This window comes from Globicephala melas, chromosome 4, assembly GCF_963455315.2.
Source record: "Globicephala melas chromosome 4, mGloMel1.2, whole genome shotgun sequence".
Classification (NCBI taxonomy): Eukaryota; Metazoa; Chordata; class Mammalia; order Artiodactyla; family Delphinidae; genus Globicephala; species Globicephala melas.
The window spans coordinates 130,288,738-130,311,433 of record NC_083317.1 but is presented as its reverse complement, the minus strand read 5'-3'; the positions used below and the strand labels follow the sequence as shown (position 1 = coordinate 130,311,433).

The window sequence follows — 22,696 nt, the reverse complement described above, 5'->3', positions numbered from 1 at the left end:
GCTGCATAAAGATTTACAAATGTTATATCCTCTCATTGGATTAACCCCTTTATCATTATGTAATGTCTTCTTTGTCTCTTATTAAAGCATTTGTATTAAAGTCTTTTTTTTGTGTGTGTGATATAAGTATAGCTACTCCATCTTTCTTTTCCGTTTCCATTTGCGTGGAATTTCTTTTACCATCCCTTCACTTTCAGTCTGTGTCTTTATATCGAAATTGTATCTATTACAGGCAGCATATATAGGTGTGTCTTGCTTTTTATTCCTTCAGCCACTCTATGTCTTTTTGTTGGAGAATTTAGTCCATTTACATTTAAAGTTATTATTGATGGGTATGTGCTTATTGCCATTTTGTTAATTGTTTTCTAGCAGTTTTTGCAGTTTCTCTCTGTTCCTTTTTTCTTCTCTTGCTCTCTTCCTTTGTGGTTTGATGACTTTCTTTAGTGGTATGCTTATGTTCCTTTCTTTTTTTCTTTTGTGTATTTATTCTAGGTTTTTGCTTTGTGGTTGACGTGAGTCTTACACTTAACAACTTATATCTATAACAGTCTGTTTTAAGTTGATAGCATCTTAAGTTTGATCCCATTCTAAAGCTCAACACTTACTCTCCTGTTTTATGTTTATGATGTCACATTTTATGTATTTTTACCTTGTGTATCTTAGCTAATTATTGTAATCATAGTTCTGTCTTTTAACCTTTATACTAGCTTTATTAGTGATTAATCCACTACCTTCACTATATATTTATTTTTCCGGTGAGATTTATCCTTTCATATGTGTTCTTGTTACTAATTAGCATCCTTTATTTCAGCTTAAAGAAGTTCCTTTAAAGTTTGTTGTCAGGCCAGTTTAGTTTAGTGGTGGTGAACTCCTTTAACTTTTGCTTCTCTGGAAAACTTGTTATCTCTTCTTCAATTCTGAATGAAAACTTTGCTCGGTAGAGTATTCTTGGTTGGAAGTTTTCTTCTTTCAGCACTTTGAATGTATTGTGCTTTCTGGACTGCAAAGTTTGTGCTGAAAAATCTGCTGATAGTTTTATGAGGGTTCCCTTGTATAGAACTAGTTGTTTTTCTTCTGCTTCTTTTAAGATTCTCTCCTTGTCTTTAACTTTTGACATTTTAATTATAATGTGTCTTGGTGTGGGTCTCTTTGGTAGCATCTTTTTTGGGACTCTCAGGGCTTCCTGGATCTGGACGTCTGTTTCCTTCCCCAAGTTAGGGAAGTTTTCAGCCATTATATTTTCAAATAAGTTTTCTGCCCCTTTCTCTCTTCTTCTGGGAGCCTTATGAAGTAAATGTTAGTCTGTTTGATGTTGTTCCATAACTTCCTTTTTTCATTCTTTTTTCTTTCTGCTGCTCTGGTTGGGTAAGTTCCACTGCCTTGTCCTTGAGTTGACTGATATTTTCTTCTGCTTCATCTAGTCTGCTGTTGAACCCCTCTAGTGTATTTTTTTCAGTTCAGTTAATACATTCTTTGGCTCTGTGACTTCTATTTGGTACTTTCTTATATGTTTTCATCTCTTTGTTGAAGTTCTCACTGTGTTCATCCATTCTTCTCCCCACCTTTATGACCATTACTTTGAACTCTTTATCAGGTAAATTACTGATCTCCATTTCGTTAAGATTTTTTCTGAGGTTTATCTTGTTCTTTCATTTGGAACATATTCCTCTGTTTCTTCAGTGTGCTCAACTCTCTGTTGGTTTCTGTACAGTAGATTAAACAACCACTTCTTCCGGTCTTGATTGAGTGGCCTTGTGTAGGAGATGAACCTTGTTATTCAACCCTGCCTCAGCTCCTGGTTGTCTCTCAAACCTCTATGCTTGTCCAGGTAGCCTATTATATTTTTAGTAGCTCCCAGTAGTTGAGGATGTGCCAAAACCTGTCACTGTCCCAGAGTGGAGGATCTCAGCACCTAGATTCAGGTTGACTGGAATCTGGACCCTCAGGCAGCAGCTTTTAAAGTATGCAAATATATACAGTTCTGAGGGGCTGTGAGGGTAGGCCACATTGGTCCTCAGAGCCAGGTGATCTGGAGGTGTCCACTATGTGGGGTCCAGATGAACTATTTTCTGGGTGATACTGATGGGTTGGAGCAAGGCAGAGGGAGAGTGCCTAGATGGCGTCCACAGCCTGTGTTTCTTGATAGCAACTCCGTAGGCCACTGAATGTGAGCCAAACCTGAAGCCTGCTCCTCAGGCCGAAGGTCCAAGACAAGTAAAGATAAAGAGGACTCTTTCACAGAAACCCTAGGGAGTGTGCCTCATTCTGCTTTCTGTGCTGTGCCTTGGGGTTGGTAGCCTGCCAAGAACTATCCCTCTGATTGCCATAGTCTTGTGGGATCCAGGAATGCAAATCCCTCCAGTCACCTAGAGCTAGGTAATTGAGGGGAGTCCCCTGGGCACCAGCCACGTGTGTAGCTACCCTCCAGGAGACACTGGTGCACTAGAGGCAGCAGAGTGTGAGAGCAAAGGTAGCACCTGCCCTCCAAGGTCTCTGGAAAGGATTACAGTCAACCCCAAGATGCATGCCTAATCAGAAGCTTGCCCCTCAGTTAGCAGTCAGGATGATCAGTTAATAGTCTCCCTTCGTAGAAAGATTGAGCTCCTGGGTCTGTTGCCTTTGCTGTGCCCTTGGGGTTGTAACTGTTTAAGAACTCTTTCTCCTTGGGCTACAGCCCTGTAGGACCTATGAGTATAAGCCCCACTGACCACCAGAGCCAGTTGATGTAGAGGTGTTCCCTAGCATCAGTCACAAAAATCCAGGCACCAGACAGGGGCATGAGCTCCTTTCTGGGTGACACCAATTATTACAGTTCCTTGGGACCCAGAACACAAGCTCCCCTGGCCTCCAGAGCCAGGTAACCAAGAATCATATCCTGGGTAGCAGCTGTAAAAGTCAGGACACCTGATGTGTGTAAAAGCTCCCTGCTGAGAGATACTGGTGCTCTGGAGCACAGCAAAGGTAGTGCCTGCCAGTCTTTGTTCCCAGAGCGTTCCAGCAGGCTTCTAGATATGTGTGTTGAACTAGATTCCTGCCCCTCTGATGGAGGTTTTAATATAAGCAGGTGAGCCTTAGTCACTTTAAGTCTAGGCATGATTGGCTGCCTCTGAGCTGGACTCTGGGGTGGGTGAGTCCAAGCACATGAGCCCTCTAAGAGGTGTTTCTCATCACTATCATTTTGTGGGTCTTGGGACACAAGACCCATTGGTTTTCAAAAATTAGATGTTTTGGGGGCTTATCTGTCAAGTGCATGTCTTAAAAGCTGGGGTGCCCAATGTGGGGTCTGAATCCTTTGCTCCTCAGGGAGTTTTGAGTTCCCTTCTGGTTGTTGGTTGCTAAATCAGGGGTGAGGTTTATGGTGAGATTGTGTCCCCATCTCCCCTACAGGCTTTTGTATGGTTTTCTTCTCTTTTACCCAATGTGTAGTCGTCACACAGCCAGCCTTTAGGTTCTTTTTTCGAGAAGAAATTGTTCCATATTTAGCTGTAGATCCAGTGAGTCTGTCGGAGGAGGTGAGTTCAGTATCTTCCTACACTGCCGTCTTGAACTGGTGATACTGTCTTTTTCATAATGCAAAGAAAGCATTTGTGTGTCAAATTTGTGTGTCAAAAAGCATTTGTGTGTCAAATTCTGTCAATTTCAGAAGAAGAATTCATTGGTGAAAATGCATAAGAGTATTAATATTTATTTCAAGGATCATGTTACCTTGGTCACATGTAATACATACAATAACTTCTTTAAGAAAATGTGAAGGGTGTCACATGATCTTTGTAAAAACCTTCATTCTATTACATGCCTATGTTAATAATCACCGAGTTTAGCAAACATTGTTTTTGGCCTCATTGTATGACTAGTGTAAAAAGTTAAGCCCCAAATTCAATAATTGGCTTCTTTTGGTTAGGTTTAAAATAAAATTCAGAAAATTCTTCTTAAAAAATTTATATTTGTGGGCTTCCCTGGTGGCACAGTGGTTGAGAGTCCGCCTGCTGATGCAGGGGACACGGGTTTGTGCCCTGGTCCGGGAGGATACCACATGCCGCAGAGCGGCTGGGCCCGTGGGCCGTGGCCGCTGGGCCTGCGCGTCCGGAGCCTGTGCTCCGCAACGGGAGAGGTGAGAGGCCCGCATACCGCAAAAAAAAAAAAATTTATATTTGCACTTGTTAACAATTAGGGAAAAAGAAAGAAAAGAGGAAAATAAATATTATTTGCGATCTCATCACCCAATGTTATTGGTGATTTGGGGGAAAAGTTTAATAACATTTGCTAATTGCTTTCTCTTTTTTTTTTTTTTTTTGTGGTATGCGGGCCTCTCACTGTTGTGGCCTCTCCCGTTGCAGAGCACAGGCTCCGGATGCGTGGGCTCAGCGGCCATGGCTCATGGGCCCAGCCGCTCTGCGAGATGTGGGATCTTCCCGGACCGGGGCACGAACCCGTGTCCCCTGCATCGGCAGGTGGCTCTCAACCACTGCGCCACCAGGGAAGCCCTGATGATTTCTCTTAATTTAGCTGGTACAGTGAAAAGAACATTGAATATTGGAAGGGAAGCAGAAAGCATATATAAGTGTAAGAATTGCCCCTAAATTTCTGGCATCAATGTTGATCTCAGAAGGATTAGAAGAGTTGTAGGGAAACACTGGTCCCAAGCTCCACTTGGATGGGCTTTCCTACCAGTAGGATCACCAGTGCTGTCATTCAGCTTCTTCAGGGGTGCTTCTGTGAGTGGTAGATTCTGTTGATGATACTTACTTATCAAGAATATTTTAGAAATGTTTCATGTCACAAGGAAAGAGTTAGGCTTCATAAAGTGTTTTTTTCCTTGTCAAGAGAATCTCTCAATTGGCCATGTGCACATTGGGTCAAAGCAGTACAGTTGACCCTTGAACAACGTGGGGGTTGGGGACATCAACCCCTAATGCACTCGAAAATCCACATATAACTTTACAGTCAATCTTCCTTATCTGAGATTCCACATCCATGAATTCATGTAGTACTATAGTATTTATTGAAAAAAAAATCCATATATAAGTGGACTCATGTAGTTCAACCATGTTGTTCAAGGGTCAACCATACATAGTAACATTGGCCGTGTTAGATTTAGATTCAGTGTTCTGAGAATGCCACTTGCTAAACTGGAATTTATTTTAAAATTTGGGTAGACTTTTGAGAATGTATTTTAAAATTACACCTCATGGGACTTCCCTGGTGGCGCAGTGGTTAAGAATATGCCTGCCAATGCAGGGGACATGGATTTGAGCCCTGGTCCGGGATGATCCCACATGCCGCGGAGCAACTAAGCCCGTGCGCCACAACTGCTGAAGCCCGCGTGCCTAGAGCCCGTGCTCCGCAACAAGAGAAGCCACCACAATGAGAAGCCTACACACCACACGAAGGTTAGCCCCCGCTCACTGCAACTAGAGAAAGCCCACGTGCAGCAGTGAAGACCCAATGCAGCCAAAAATAAATAAATAAATTTTTAAAAATTAAAAAAAGTAAAATTAGACCTCATGAAAAGATATAGAAGGTGGGTAAAAAAGTGCATGGAATGATAATCATATTTGATTTTTTAAAAATCGTAATTTAGGTAGGGTCAGTGCTCCTTGGTAAGTTACTTTAGTTACTACTTCTTTATTTCTCCTGGGGCAAAACAAAAGTAGTTCTGTTTAGAAAGTTAAGGTGATAGTGCTTTCCTAGTTAAAAAACACTGTACAGTTGACCCTTGAACAACCTGTGAATTAGGGGCACTGATCCCCGATGCAGTTGAAAATCTACATATAACTTTACAGTTGGCCCTTGTATCTGTATCTGTTCTGAATCTGCAGATTCAACCAACTTTGGGTGGTGTAGTACAGTAGTACATATTTATCGAAAAAATCCATGTATAAGTGGACCTGCACAGTTCAAACCGTCAACTATGTATGTGGATATCTAAGTTGTTTATTTTGTTAGAAACCCATTAAAGAAATTCCTGTGTGTGTGATCATGAGAATATTCATGCCGAGGCCGTTGAAACTTATTCCTGCAGCTTAGTTTTGATGTCAAGGGCATTACTGCACTACATGCAGTAATAAAACTACTCATTTTATTGCACTTCACTCTATAATGCTTTGCCGATATTGTATTTTTTTACAAATTGAAGTTTTGTGGCAACCTTGTGTTGAACAAGTCTGTTGGCACCTTTTTTCTAATAGCATTTGCTCACTTCATGTCTCTGAGTCACATTTTGGTGATTCTTGCAATATTTCAAATCCTCTACCAACATATAGATTATGACCCACTGAAGGCTCTGATGATGGTTAGCATTTTTTTCTTTAGCAATAAAGTGTTTTTAAATTAAGATACATACATTGTTTTTTAGACATAATACTCTTGCACACTTAGTTGACTACAGTACAGTGTAAACATAACATTTATATGCACTGCGAAACCAAAAAAATTCATGTGACTCATTTTATCACAGTATTTGCTTTATTGTGATCTGGAAGGAACCTGCAGTATCTCTGAAGTATGCCTGTACTTAATACCTTAAAGAGGAATTAAAGAGATTGAGTAGATAGGTTCCTTGGTAAAGATTTGAAGATTACAGGTTTGGCCTGGGGACATAAAAGATGTTTAGAAATGTAGCTGTCAATGATTTGCTGCTTCATTGATTGGGTTGCTGGAAGTTGATTAAATTTCTAGAGGTAAATACTAATTATAGGAATCTGTTCCGTAGAGTTTGTCTGTGAAATTGTAATTTCACTGTTATTGGTAATAATATGTTTATAATCTACTTTGAAAAGTACATGATAGAAGAACTAGAATATAGAGCTTTAAGTTTTTGTCAGTTTTATTTGTTTGAAAGTTTCAGTCCTAGAAGCAGTTAATCCTATGGTATAAACCAGTGCTACTGAAATGACAGGTCCATGGTGAGATGAAAGGATTGCACCAGAATGTAAAGTAGTACATTGCATCCTTCACTTCACGGAAAGTTTTGCTGTATAAAAATGTCAGTTGCACTAAACTGTGTTTTGTAACATAGTTGATTACATTCTGCTTCAAGGTTCTTATCTCACACTGGATTGCTGTTGTGACCAGCTCCAGCCCATCTGCAGATCATACTTGAAGGAGTACTAGTATAAACAACTTGTTTCATAAGTGAATGATCTGTTTTCTGATTACATTGTTGGGATTGGATTGGTTTTAATGGACGTTTCTGCTGCTGTTACCTTCTAATGCCCTCCAGAGCAGGTAGAGCTAATGAAACAAGTAAGGAATTTGGAGTCCTGGCTGTGCCTTTTCTCAGCTGAATGGCCTTGGACAAATAATTTAACCTCTCTGAGCCCATTTCATCATGTGTAAAATTAGGATATAATCCCTGTGTTCCCATGTTGTTGTGAAGATTGAGTTACTGTTTTAAGAAACCACTTTGAAAACTCTAAATTGTAGTTAAAACGATATCATCCATACTGACAGTTTTCAAACCTCTCTTCCATTTCTCTAATGCCATCTCTTGCTCTCAGCAATTAAGCTCTTTCTTCCTCCTCTTTTTCTTTAAGAAATTTAGATATTGTTGCGTGCCCACTAAGAACCAGACTCTGGTAAATAAATGAAATTAAACAATCTTTTCTTCACATTTTATATTTATGCTTGCCTTACATAGTAAATGAAAAGAAAAATGGTTCTACAAAGCTCGTAAGAAAAAACAGTGATCATCTGCCCTAGTCCTCTGAACCTAGGATTCTTGCTTCTCTGAGGCAGTCATTTCAGTGTCTTTTACTCTTTTTTTTGTTATTCTCTTCATATTTCTATATAACATTTTATGGCAATCTTCTTAATTTTCAGTTTTAACTATTTATCTAATAACTTGCTGCTATGAAAATTGAGGGCTTTGCTCTCATATACAATTTCCATCCCCTCATCCTGCCAGAATTGTATATCTTAATTTTTCGTTAGGTCAGTGTTTAGTGTTTATATCATTAAGATGGTAATTATTATTTACAACTGAGTCAGATAGCATAATAATAATCAAGCTTATTTCTTGTGCAATGTTTTTGTTTTCTGGGGAATTAGTAACTGTCTCATTTTTATTTGCTTTTTTAAAAAGTACCTTCTCAATGATAGGAAGAATTGATAATGCCAGTATCTAGATTTGCCATGGATCTCTTTCTTTTATTGCTTCTACTTTTTTTCACTTTTGTTGTCTTATCTCCTTGTATGTGTAGGGTTACTTTCTGAGTGGGTTATCAAGCACTGTATTTGTAAAATTATTTGAAGAAATAGTTTAAGGCACAGAATAGTGTTTTTTTTTTTCCTTTGGAGAAAGTTTAGGTTGTTTTTTCCAAGTTCCTGGAATCCCTAGCATTTTGGAGATGCCTGGGGACAGACGTTAGCACTCTCTTAAGATCATCTTAAACTGATTTCAGAGATTCAGATGTCTGCAGTTGATTGGCAATTTCAAGAAGTCCTGTTCTACATCTGGCCCATTCTTACTCCTAGGGTACAGCCTTTCAGGGTCCCAACTCAAAGCAAGGATGGGTTCAGAGCTGTCTTGGGCACAAAATCTTTTATTCTCTTAGCCCCTTGAAGTTATCAAAACTCCCATTCGGCCTCTTATCCTTTCAGCTGCCTTCTCTAGTTTCAGTTAATACTTGCCCCAAACTCTGGGCTCACCTCCCTCCACCTCTAGCCTAGCCCAGATGCTGACCTGGTAATTCTTCCCTATCATGTTAGCGCTTGACTTCAGGCACGGTTTTTAAGAAATCTTACTTATATAGTTGTCCTCAGTGTATGGACTGGCCCAGAATACCTAGTCTGCCATTACCAAATGTTAAAGTCTGAAAGATTCACATTTAACTAAAAACATCCTGAGTGAAATTTACTACTAAATTCTACAGCCAATCAAACTTTCAACCAGATGTGAAAAGAGAATAAAGGTATTTTCAGACATGTAAAATCTCAAAAGAATGTTCTACCAAAATGAGAAGTAAACTTACAAAGAAGATGACAGAGAATTTTTTAAAAAAGCAAAAAGCAGAAAAGCACAGAAAGCCTCCAGAATAATGGTGAAGGGAGTTCCCAAGATGACAGCTATACAGGTAGTCTAGAGTAACTTACCAATATTTGAGAATGGCAAGCTCCAGGAAGGATGTTTTCACAGGAAGAAAGAAAGTAAAAGAAAGAAAAGGAAAGGAAATTGCAATAGCTATGTTTACTGTGTTCAAGGAGATAAAAGATAAGATTGAGCATTTCTTACCTTTTGAAAAAATTGGAAACTATTAAAAGATGAGTGGAAATCATAATGTTGAAAAATAGAATAAATGAAATTAAGGCCTTTAAGATTAAGAGATAATTGGTGAACTGGAAGATATGACAGAAGAAAATGTTTGGAATAAAGCACAGACAGAATGATAGAAAATATAGAAGAGAGGATAAGAGAAAAGAGGATACAGTGAGAAGGTCAAATATGAGTGTTTTGGGGATCCCTGAAGGAGAAAACAAAGTGAGAATGGGCTAAGGCAATATTTGAAGATAAATTGACCGAGATTTTGCCAAAAGTGAGGAAGGCCGTGTACTTAAGAAATCTGAAAACCTCAAGCAAGATAAACAGAAAAAATTATATACCTAGGTTGAAAACTAAAGACAAAGAGGACATCTGAAAAGTTATCAAAGAAAACAAAATAAAACAAAACCAGATATTTACCAAGAAAAAAAGGTGATCTACGAACGGCTTCTAACAGCTGACTTGTCAGCTAAAACAGTGAAAGCCAGAAGACAATAGAATGATGTCCACAAAGAAATGACTTTCTTCCCTGCCAAACCAGAAATAAATTCTATACCCAGAATAAAGATGAAATCAAGACATTTTCAGATCAACAAAGATTGAGAGAATTTGTCACTAGGAGACCTGCACCAAGGAAATACTAAAAGAATGTTCTTCAGGCAGAAGGAAAGTGACCCCAGATGGAAGCTCAAGAGATAAAGGAAGAAACGAAAGGTGACAGTAAATATGTGGGTAAATCTAAACAAATATTTACTGTATATAACAACAAGAGCCTTCAGTTGAACATATATGTGGAATTATGATGGCATTTCAGTCAAGTTGGGGGGGCGGTAAATGGAATTAAAGTATTTCTGTAGTCCTTGGGTTGCCTGGGAATTGGTAAAACTAATGTTAATGTTAGCTAATGTTAATCTAATTAACGTTAGTTAAATCTAGTGTTAATTAGTTAAGTTTTAGTCTTGAGAGAACCATTAAAAGTATATAGTAATATGTTAATAGAGTATATGTCTTCTAAGCTAACAGAAGGAGAAAAATGAAGTAAGAAGTTATCAGCCCCAAAGAAGGCAAGAAAGGAGAGAAAAAGGAACATAGGAACGTAGAGCTTATTAAGTACAAATAGCACTTAGTAAGACAATAGATATAAATCGAAAGAGGTCCCGTAAATGTAAATGTACTAAATGGCTTAATTAAAAGATAAAAATTGTCCAACTGGGTAAAGATAATTGAACTCAATTATTTGACGTTTATAAAGATACAGCAAAGTTGAAAGTAAAATGTAAAAAATATATACCATACAAACACTTTGAATAGAGAGATGGTGTAGCTAAACTGTACTTGAAGCAGAAGCAGTGAACGTTACCAAAGGTGAAGAGAAACACTTCATAATGATAAAATATGAAACCTCCGTATATGTAACTGTGCAGATATTCTTATTGGCCTGTATCACATCCTCCTTGCCCCCTCATTTCACCTGGATATTACATACAGCTCACTGTGTACTGCCAGCATCTCACTACACTGTGCTTCTCTTTCTGGAAACTTAAAAGCTGCTCAGGTGAAACCTGGGATTGTGGGGGCAGTTAACACTCCTGGGGCAAGCCTCAAGCAGTGGAGGGACTGGAATCGGTGGATAAACTCTCCAACTTCCCATCCCTTAGAGGGACAATTCTGAAACACATTCTGTTTGTTTCCTTGGTGAGTTCCCTGTGGGAGCGGTTCCAGCACTTACTGCAGAAATCAGCTCAGTAACACACTTTATTGGCTTTCCTTCCTTCCTGGATCTCTCTCTTCATTTCCTTACTGTGTTTCCTGGGATCACCTCCATTGCCTAACTGCCCTAAAATCTACACTTTTGGGAGAACTCAAACTAAGACCAAAAAAAATCTGAATTTGTAAGTTTCTAATTTTAAATTTCTCTGTTTCTCTTATCTGTATGCAAAGAGTGGCAGAACTACAAGGAGGAATAGATGAAGCCACAATTGTAGTTGGGGATTTTAACCCAATTTTCTTAGTAACTGGTGGAACAAGAGACAGATATCAGTAAGGATGTAGATTTGAGCACCATGATCAACAAACTTGACCTAATTTATATATACAGAACATTGCACAAGAGAACTGTGGTGTACGGTTTTTTCTAGCACAAGCAACTCTTTCCAAAACTGACCATATGATAAATCTTGACACAACTCAGAGTCTTGAAATAATGGAGTATGTTCTTTGAACATAGTGGAAACAAGTTACAAAAAGATACCTAAATACTAAAAACCCTTTGACATACTTTTGTAAATGTTTTTCTCAGTTTATTGATTTTTAATTTTAATGAAATTTTTTCAAATATAGAAGTTCCATATTTTGCAGAGTCAAATCTGTCATTCTCAAATGACTCATTAGTTTTAAGCTCAGTTTCTCCCTATCCAGGAATTCAGTAAATACTCATTTAAATAAAAAAAAAATTAAGTAGTTTTTTCTATTTTATTGGCTATACTTAATCATTCCTCTGGTTTGAGTTTCTCCCTATCCAGGAATTTCTCCCTATCCAGGAATTCAGTAAATACTCATTTAAATAAAAAAAAAAATTAAGTAGTTTTTTCTATTTTATTGGCTATACTTAATCATTCCTCTGGTTTGAGTTTCTCCCTATCCAGGAATTTGTCCCTATCCAGGAATTCAGTAAATACTCATTTAAATAAAAAAAAAATTAAGTAGTTTTTTCTATTTTATTGGCTATACTTAATCATTCCTCTGGTTTGAACTTCAGAATCACTTTTTCATTCCAAAAAAGAATTCTACTAGAATTTTTAATTGCAATTGCATTAACTCCTTGTTCTTATAAGAATTTTATTTTTGCATTTTTTAATTCAGGTATAATTGAGATATAACATTATATTAGTTTAGTTATACAATGTAATGATTCGATATTTGTATATATTGTGAAATGATCACCACAGTAAGTCTAGTAACATCTGTCACCATACATAGTCACAAAATTTTTTTTTCTTGTGATGAGAACTTTTAAGATCTACAGTTTTTTTATTTTTAAATTACCATTCTGTATTGTGATTGAGATTACTACTTACTGTTCCCAGTTCTTGCTTTCCCTTCTAGCTATTAGTAGATGAAATGCTAACTGGTTATTGAGAGATGTAGAGAAATGCTGATGGATATTGATGGAAGTGAGGGCTGGGCATGAGCTAGCTGTGGCTGGCATCAAACCACTGAAAAATGGGTTAGGATAACATGCTCACTCTGGCTGGTGAAACTGGTTTTCTTTGAAGTGGGGTAAATGGTAAAGCAGGTACAAGTCTCCTGCTATCTTTCTGTCTGATGTTACTGTTCTGTACTTTGATTTATAGAATTTATTCTTGAAGTCTTACAGATTTTTGTTCCATATTTTTAGATTCCAAGGTTCTTGTAACTTTATCTCTCTTAATTTTTTGTGAGGCTTTTTTGATAAAAAGGGTTGGGGAGAATAAATGAGACAGAGGAAGTTTCTCTCTAAACCTAGCAATTCTAGAACAATTGCTCGTTTTCCATTTTTTGGCATTGTTATGGATTATTAAATAATTAGATATTTGACTTCCTGAGAAATTGTACAGTTGAGAATGTGTATTCACAGATAAGTACAAAGGTTATTTCCTATTTTTGTGTTTCAGGGTTATTGTTTCAATGCTAATAGTGAAAAATGCTACCACCTCTCTGCTTTTAGGTTGGAATGTTGCGTCAGCAGGTTGAAGAACATGAAAAAGTCAAGCAAGAGATGGCCATAGAGTATAAGCTGGAGTTAAAGAACCTACATGAAGAAGTAAGATTTTAATTCTGTTATGTGTTGTATAATTCTGTCTCTTCAACCCATGAGAATTTTGTTAACGAGCCAGTTTCTACTTCATAGAGTGGATGTATATATACTAAGGGAGGTGCAGGGGTGGAAATCTATTTCTCTGTTCTTAAACCCAGGTAAAGAATCTTGCCTATTTATATGTTTGATACTACCTACAACAGCGATTCTAAAATGTGTTTGTTGGTTGAGGACCTGAAAGAAATAGAGCTATTTTTGTATAATACCATGAAATACTGATACCAAAAGCTTATATTAAATGTTTTAATTTTTAAGTTGAATCAGTTACTAGATTTTAAATAATGGAGGATCCAAAGGTTTCAGAAGCATTTTGGGATAGATAAGAAAAGTAAGAAAATTCTATCAGTTAACTCAATTTTATTCTTCAGATTGGGAAAAAACTGCTTTTATTTTCATTTAATTCCACAGTACTCCTCTCTTGCTTACTTACTCAGTGTTCCGCAGGAGAATGGTTCAAGAACCACAGGCCTAGAGAAGAGAGACAGGGTTTTTATTTGCTGCTTTTATTGTGGGGGTGGGTTTAGGGGCCCCTAAGTGCAAGGCGATTGTACATTGTAAGAAAAATTAACTTCTGTTTATAAAATATTTTCCTTTTATTTTTCTTTGACTCAATATATTTCTTTTCTGGTGTTTATTTTTTATATGTAGTTTTGAGTTGTTATTTTATCTGACATGCTGTCTATTTTCAGGGATACTAGTTAGCTCTATGCGTGCTTTCATAATGCCAATTTGTTGTATCAGCACTGTTTACACATTCTTAAATTTTAAGTCTAGAAATAACTGTGTCTACAGTTAGGCAGACTGAAGAGAAGCTATGAAAAGCTACAGAGAAAACATGTAAGAGACTTCAGAGGAAATGCCAGAAATCACAGGGAAGATCGGTCTGAAATTGAGAGATTAACTGGAAAAATAGAGGTATGTTCATAGTACTGACTTGCTCATAGTGATTGTCAGCCTTCATGTAGGAAAATGCTGTTTCTAATAGTGCTATTTCCTGAAACCAATTTTCTCTCATCTCCAGGACTACTACTGAGCTGTTTCAAAGGTGGGAGGGTGATCCACTGTGCATCCTGTCACCAGGATGGTTACTAGCTATCAGTAACTCTCAACAGGGCAGTACCCTCCTTTGAGGGCATTGGAAATGTATGGAGACATTGTTTCGGTTGTCAGAATGGCTGGGAGTGAAACTGGTGTGTAGGGCACAGGGACCAGGGACACTAAACATGGCTGGGACTTTTCCACACAGGAAGGAGTATTGAACCCAAAATGCCAATATTGAGGAACATTGACTACCAGTTACTAGCTGTCCTCCATGGGCAGTGTCCTTGTCTTATTTATCACCTAACAGAGTAGGGGCTTAGTAAGTGTTGAAGGTACTAAGTGTTGAAGCTTTTTTGTACAGAGTACTCTGCATATCAGATTGTTTATCGTCAGTTCCCATTTAGATATGGTAAGTCACTTACCTCCCCCTTTGCTGACTTTGTTTTTATTAAGACTGAATAACTCCATTATTATTGTATATATTGATTCCCTAGAGGAGTTAAGGGAGTGGTGGGTTAAAACCACCAAGAGTAGATGAAAGGGCAGCACGAGGCTGTCACTTTTTTCCCCTTGGATCCCCTCTGTCTATGCTCTTGGTTCTCAATGGTACCTAAGAGTCACCCAGGGCCCTCTTTAGGCTCTCAGAGATTTTGATCCAGTTGTATGGCATGCGAGCTAGGACTCTGCATTTTATCTAGCTTCCCTAGCCAATGCTAATTTGAGAAACATTGTTCAACATCTTTGTGTGATTACTTACAATTTTTCTACTCAGTGACGTGTCACCCACAAATGCCAGTATATTATTACTACCTAGAATTTTAATTTCTGCATTTAATATTTTTTTATATCTCAATATTTTCATACATTTGAAGAGCTTAGAATCAGATACTGCTTTCTCTCCAGCCCTCTTCGTTGAAATCTGGGTCTTTTTTGAAAAACCCCTCATGTTCTTGTTCCCCATTACCACTTCCTGACCATTGTCTTTTCTTTGTACCTCAGAAACTCCATCTTTTAACATCTTTATTAGAGTATAATTGCTTTACAATGGTGTGTTAGTTTCTGCTTTGTAAGAAAGTGAATCAGTTATACATATACATATGTCCCCATATCTCTTGCCTCTTGCATCTCCCTCCCTCCCACCCTCCGTATCCCACCCCTCTAGGTGGTCACAAAGCACCAGGCTGATCTCCCTGTGCTATGCGGCTGCTTCCCACTAGCTATTTTACGTTTGTTAGTGTATATGTGTGCATGCCACTCTCTCACTTTGTCCCAGCTTACCCTCCCCCTCCCCGTATCCTCAAGTTCATTCTCTAGTAGGTCTGCACCTTTATTCCTGTCTGGCCCCTAGGTTCTTCTGACCATTTTTTTTTTTTTAGATTCCATATATATGTGTTAGCATACGGTATTTGTTTTTCCCTTTCTGACTTACTTCACTCTGTATGATGGTTTCTAGGTCCATCCACCTCACTACAAATAACTCAGTTTCATTCCTTTTTATAGCTGAGTAATATTCCATTGTATATATGTGCCACATCTTCTTTATCCATTCATCTGTCGATGCACACTTAGGTTGTTTCCATGTCCTGGCTATTGTAAATAGAGCTGCAATGAACATTGTTGTACGTGACTCTTTTTGAATTATGGTTTTCTCAGGGTATGTGCCCAGTAGTGGGATTGCTGTGTCGTATAGTAGTTCTATTTTTAGTTTTTTAAGGAACCTCCATACTGTTCTCCATAGTGGCTGTATCAATTTACATTCCCACCAACAAGAAAATCCATCTTTGATTTTCATGTCATCAGCATATACCACCAACCAGTGTACATACAGCCAAAGTTAGTCATCTTCTGATCCCTGGTTACTCCCCTGTTCAAAGACTTCAGCTCCCAGTTCACTGTCTTTCTCTCCAACCTTGTTCTTATCATAATTCTTGAGGATTTCAGTATCCACAGAGTTGATGCTTATAATACTGTGGTCTTTGAGTTCCTTGGTGTTCTTTCCTCCACGGATATTTTGATCTCCTATCTGTCTCTTCTCCCTTTTCCCATTGTCCTTCCTTAGGTGTTATCATTACCAATACTTGCAACCCTCCTAGAATCACATTTTTAAGCATCACATTCTCCAACTACCATCCCTGTCTTTTCAGCTCTCTCCCTCTGGCTCCTGATGCTCGATACTCACCTGACCCCCTCATCCCTTAAAGTGCTTGGATCCTGCCACTTGTCACTGCTCTGTCTCTACCTTGTGTCCTCAGTTACAAGTCCTTACCCAGCTTCCATCCCATGGTTACACTCCTTATATTCCCCTTCAATTCTGTGCTCTCTCTTACTTCACCGCCTTTGCTTGGCAAAACTGTAACTCTCATTAAATCCAGCTTTCTCCCCATTTTCTACCTGTCGTGTGGCAGACCATGGCTGGAGAAAAATATAATCGTGCTGACTGGCCTCATTTTAAATTCATGGTCACTCACCTCAAATGGGTCCTCATGCTGCCCAGAATCATATTATATTTCCCCTCACTCTCCTACTTTCCATAATGACTGTTTCATACGTTCTCTTTTCTTGAATTTTCAACACTTTTCCCCACATCCTCACTTTTGGATGATGATCTTTCTTTCTATTTCATTGAGAAAATAGAAAATAATTTTCACAAACTTCCAGCCTTGTGTCTATCTGCCTATTTGCAACTGCACCCGTATACTCTGCCTTCCTGCTGGAGGGACTGTCCATGCTCTCCCTATTCCCTACCCATGACATCACTCTAGAAATGCTCCTCTCTTCTGCATCATCAGGTTTTTCCTCCCTACTGGATATTTTCCACCAACATGCAAACTTACCCCCTCTTAAATATCCTTTCTTGACCTCTCTCTTCATACTCTGGATACTGCCCCATTTTTCTCCTTCATTTTATAACTAAACTACTTTATGTACCTATACTTGTCTCCAGTTCCTTTCCTTCCATTTTTCTTACACCCACTCAGTAAGGCTTTTGCCCCCTCTCTCTGCAGAAGCTATTTGCATGGAGGTCACCAGTGACTTCCCCATTACTCAAGCCTGTGGCCAGCCCTCATCTTCCCCATCCTGTCTGCAGCACTGGACCCAGCTGATCTCCGTCCTCCTTACACCTCTTTCTGGATTTGGCTTGGAGAACGATTGCACTTTCCTGGGTTTTCTCCTAACTTGTTTGCCACTCTTTCTCAGTCTCTTTTGTTCCCCAACCTTTTAGCATTGGAACACCTCACGGTTGTGTCATTGTACTCTTCTTTTTTCTGTCTAGGCCCACTCCCTTGGTGATATCATTCAGTCTCATAGTTTTAAGCATTGTATATATGTTGATAATTCCCACATTTGTATATCTAGTCCTGACCTCTCCTTTTTGCTACAGAATAATTTCCAACCTCCTGTTTCACATCTCCAATGTCTAAAGCTGTCTCAAACTTGACATGTCCAAAATAAAGGTCCTGATTTTTTTCTCTCCTATCTTCCAGCACCATTTCTGTTTCAGTTAATGGCAACTCCATTCCTCAGATTGCTCAAGCCTAAAAACCTTGGAGTCACCCTTGATTTCTCTTTTCCCAGCACAATAGCCAGAATGATTCTGTTTTAATGTAAGTCAAATCATGTCCTCTCCTGTACATAAACCTTCCAGTAGCTTCTCTTAAAAGACAAAGTTATCATAATGACCTATGTAGTTTCACCGCCTGTTAACTCTGACCTTTCTCTTCCTTTTTTTCCTTTTACTCACTCATTCCAGCCACACCAACCTCCTTGCTCATCCTTGAACATACCAGGATGCTTCCACTTCAAGGCCTTGTACTTGCTGTTCCCTCTTCCCAGAATAGTATAACTTCATCCCTGTCTCCCTTGGTGTTTACTTAAATGTTACTCAATGTGGCCACTCCTTTTTAAAATTGCAGCCCCCAACTCTGAGCACTTCATGCTCTATTTTCCCCAAAACAGGTATAGTTGGCTTTCTGTATCTGTGGGTTCCGCATCCATGGATTCAACCAACCATGGATCTAAAATATTCTGGGGAAAAAAAATTCCAGAAAGTTCCAGAAAGCAAACCTTGAATCTGTCATGCACAAGCAACTATTTTCACAGCATTTACATTGTATTTACAACTATTTACATAGCATTTACATTGTATTAGGTATTATAAGTAATCTAGAAATGATTTCAAGTATATGGGAGGATGTGCATTGGTTATATGCAAATAATACACCATTTTATATAAGGGACGTGAGCATCTGTGGATTTTAGAATCTGCAGAGGCCTGGAACTAGTCCCCCACAGATACTGAGGGGTGACTGTATTACTATCTAAGGTACTGTACAATGAATGTGTTGCCTATCTCCCTCCAATTGAGTGGGGCTAGAATTTTTGTTTTGTTAAATAGTGTATCCCCAGCACCTAGAACAGTACCTAGCATGTATATGGTAGAAATAATGAATAAGTGAGTATCAGCTGGTGAACAGTAATTACCCTAAGCTAGCATGAGACTTCTGGAGTTGAGGCTCCTGGAGGACAGTGATGGAAAGACTGAGTTTCCTTTCTCTTTGGTTTGCCTCATTTTCATAAATACTGGGCTCATTTTCTTCATCGTGCAACTTGAAGTTACTATTGATCCATCATTGATTTTGAACTGTTTGGCTTTGGGTTACAGATAGCTGTTAAAATTTAATACAGATATTTCTTGTTATTCATGTCTTTGCAGTTCTGTTGAGATAATAAAAATTTGGATATCAAAGGATACTGTGTTAACTGAATCTATTTGGTTCCTGAGTTTTAGACACTGATAAGAATTGGGCTACCCAGAGATTTATCTGAAAATTTAATTGAATCTGTTCAGTTCCTGGGTTTGGATATCAAGAATTTGGGCAGTGAGGGGTATCTGTAATCATATTTTGAAATTTTCATTATCTTAGCATCAGTTTTCTGAAAAATCACTAAAAAAATTATTAGCAACCGTTAGGTGGCAGCAGATCTTTGAAAATCATGAATCCAGTATTTAGCATCTGTGTTTCATACTCTTCACCATTAGGGTGTTAAATTTAGAAAGACAGATCTCCAGAGGCACAGTATGTAAGGAATTTAGTATTACTCTATAGTTCTATCAGCTAAGTGAGTAATGGGGCTCCTGCTGTGGAGAAAGGTGCATGTGTACCCAGGGACCTGGGGAACAATTAAAGTAAAAGTGAATCTGGAAAGTAGTGACAGCAAGGGGAAGCACTTAGAAGTTAAGTACCTTAATTGCTTCTTCAGGAATTTCGTCAGAAATCACTGGACTGGGAGAAGCAGCGCTTGATTTATCAGCAACAGGTATCTTCTCTGGAGGCTCAAAGGAAGGCTCTGGCTGAACAATCAGAGATAATTCAGGTAAGTTTAAGACATTTTGGGATAATGAGAGGCAGAGAGGTTTTGATTAAATTTGAGCAGGCTTAATGCTGTGCGCATGTGCTCACCATGTCCACCCACATCCCCACGCCCTCTTGCTCCCTTGCTTGCTGCTTTTCTCAGCGGTTCCTAACTCCTCACTCGTGCTCTTTCTTGCTCTCTCACTCTGTCACTGTCTTGCATTCTCATGCTCACTCCACACTCACATTTGTTTCACTCTCCTAATCTTGGTCTCTCCCTCTCTCCTTTTCTCTTTCTACCTCTGCTCTCTCTGTCTCCTTTTCCATTTCTTTCTGGCTCTGGCTTACTTATTCTGGCTGTTTCTGGCTCTTGCCTTGGTTCCACTTCTGTCTGTGTCTTGTTCCATCTCTGATAGTTCGGAGTGCCTTGGCTGAGGTCCCTCCGCCAGGGAGCTTCGGCCAGTCCACCTGTTTGGACACGAATATTGAAAGATTCACACTAACTAAAAGCAGTATCTTTGTGGCAACAGAAACACTTCTTAGAACACTACTAGAAACTGTTTTTTAATGAAAAAGTAATGGCTTAAACAAAACAAAAAATTAGCTACCCAATTTAGGAACTTTCTTCTTAGAACGTATTCAGTTTGTTTGCTTTTTCAATTAAAAACCAAGATCAAAAGGGAAATGAAAATAGAGGGTAGTGAATATTTGTGACCATCTTCTGTGTGCTAGACACTGTCTCAGTGCTTCTTCTAAATGTAGTTATCTAGAATATATAGTTATCTGTTTAATACCATGATAATTTGTCAAGGTTGGTAGTTATCTCAGTTTTATAGAAGAGAGAATTACTGGAGAAGTTAAGAGAGCTAGAGAGAAGCTCTAAAAAAATTTTTTTTAAGAAACAATCTGTATTATTTGCTGCTCTAAGTTTCAGTGATATATTGGCTTTTAATCATCCCCCCTGAAATATCAGCAGGCTAGTAAACTACCACAAATGGCTCTGCTGTTAGTGAGTCTACTCAGAATGGCAAGAGGGGCCCACAGCAATCTCAAGGAACAAAATTATTTACTAGGCTGCAGCAAGCTATGCAGCCAGAGTGGGCCAGTAAAATCCTGGATGTCTAGACCAGCGTTTTTTGGCCTGAATGCTAAAGCACTGTATAAACATAAATAGCTGTAAGATATTGTAGGCCTCAGATTGGCAAAATAGAAAATTGAGTCCTGGTTTTTAAGTTCTCAATTATTCATCTATGTAGTATGCTTATTGTTGATTGTAGATCCTTTTTTCAAATTACTATTGTGATTACTCAGCATAATTAAAGCTTCATTGTTAGTAAAAATGAGATTTTTATTTACCATAATTTAGCTGGGGCTAGAGTAAGATGCCTTTAAAAAGCCAACGTTTGTTTTCCCTACTTAAAGGTATTTGAATTATTCTTCTGATAGTTTTCTTTAAACTAAAACTGCTCTGATTAAGTAAAAAGTGTTACTTATATTTCTTTCTCCCTTGTGGTCCTCATTTAAAATTTTTTAAAAAAATGAATTTCTGTATACTCATTACCCAGCAATAATAGTTATCATTTTGCCAATCTTTTAAAAAATTGTGGTAAAAAGCATTAAAACTTACCATCTTAACCATTTTAAAGAGTACAGTAGTGTTAACTATATGCCCCTTGTTGTGTAACAAATCTCTAGAACTTTTTCAGCTTGCAAGACTAAGACTCTTTGAGCAACAACTCATTTTGCCAATTTTGTTTCATCCTTCCCTACTTTTTACTTTTGGCTGGAATATTACAGAGCAAATCACAGACATTGTCTTATTTCCCAACAGATAGGACTTAAAAAAAATAGACATACCAGAGTCACATTAACAGACTAACTTCTTAAATAATTTAATATCTAGTCTGTTCAAATTTCCTGAGTTGTGTGAAATAATGTCTTGGACTCCAGTTAAGGTTGAAACATTGCATTTTGTTGATATGTGAATCACCATTGAACAATAAAGGTAGAAAGTCTTGCAGATTGGATAAATGGATATCAACATCCACACTTCCCCTCAATTTAAAAAAAAATTGATGTAAAGTTTTTTCTTCTGTATTTTTTAACATCTAAAAGTGGAGTTCAGGGAATTCCCTGGCGGTCCAGTGTTTAGGACTGAGTGATTTCACTGCTGTGGGCCCAGGTTCAGTCCCTGGTTGGGCAACTAAGATCCCTCAAGCCACATAACCAAAAAAAAAAAAAAGTGGAGTTCAGAATAACTTCTCACTGTTTGAGTCATATATTTGCTTGATTTTTTTCTTTTAGTCAGCTATTAAAATGACATAATACATGTTCATTTTAGAAAAATGAGAAAATGTAGATGAAATGAGAATTAAATAAAATTACTCATAATTCCATCCTTTAGAGATTTACCATGGTTAACATTTGCATGTAAGTTTCTTCTGACTTTTTCTGTGCTTGTACGCTGTGCACATTGCATTCATGTACATTTGGTAGGAAAAACACTGTATGTGTGTGTATGGGAAGAGAGGAATAGTTGCAAACTTAAAAAATTACTAAGAATGGCAAAATGTTGATAATTGTTGAAGCTAGGTGATGAATCTATAGGGGTTCATCATCTTACTCTTTCCATATTGTATACATTTGAAATTTTCCATAAAACATAATCTGAAAATGTAAATTATATGCTTACAATGTGACAGGCAGTATGCTAATAAGCACTTTATAATGCAATATTTTATTTAATTTTCACAAGTTAAAAATTTTCCTTTTTAAATACATGTCAACAAATGTGAGTCATAATGATTGTATAGAAGTTCAATCTACCATTAAATGTCTTCATTTATATAACCAATCTTTTGTTGTGGGACATACAGTTTTTTAATTTTTTCACTCTTATAAATAGTGCATGGGTGAACATCCTTATTTAAATATTTAGGAGTATATGTCCATTTATTTTCTTAGGAAATGACCCTAGAAGTGAGATTGCTGCATCAGAGTAGTCATACATTCTTAAAGATTTTAATATATATTGTCAAAGTACTCTTCAAAGGTGCATTGATGCACACTTTCACCAGCAGTGTTTGGGAATGTCCATTTCCTCACACTTTCTCAATATTGTCCATTTCCTCCCACTCTCAGTATTGGGCACTATTATTTATTTTATTATTTTTTAAAATTTCTCCT

At 37.9% G+C, this 22,696-nt stretch overlaps 1 protein-coding gene across 8 annotated transcripts in view; it reads left to right on the top strand.

Annotated features, from left to right (window-relative positions):
* CEP63 (centrosomal protein 63) overlaps positions 1 to 22,696 on the top strand; it is a 74,082-nt gene that overhangs the window by 11,062 nt on the left and 40,324 nt on the right. For all 8 annotated transcript variants that reach the window (XR_009563828.2, XM_030873436.2, XM_030873429.3 and 5 more), the window contains 3 exons: positions 12,966 to 13,061; positions 13,908 to 14,030; positions 19,419 to 19,532. Coding sequence is in view for 7 of the 8 variants with exons in the window: in XM_030873436.2 (XP_030729296.1) it covers positions 12,966 to 13,061; positions 13,908 to 14,030; positions 19,419 to 19,532 (333 nt within the window). In the remaining variant the exon portion in view is untranslated. The remainder of the gene's footprint in view (positions 1 to 12,965; positions 13,062 to 13,907; positions 14,031 to 19,418; positions 19,533 to 22,696) is intronic.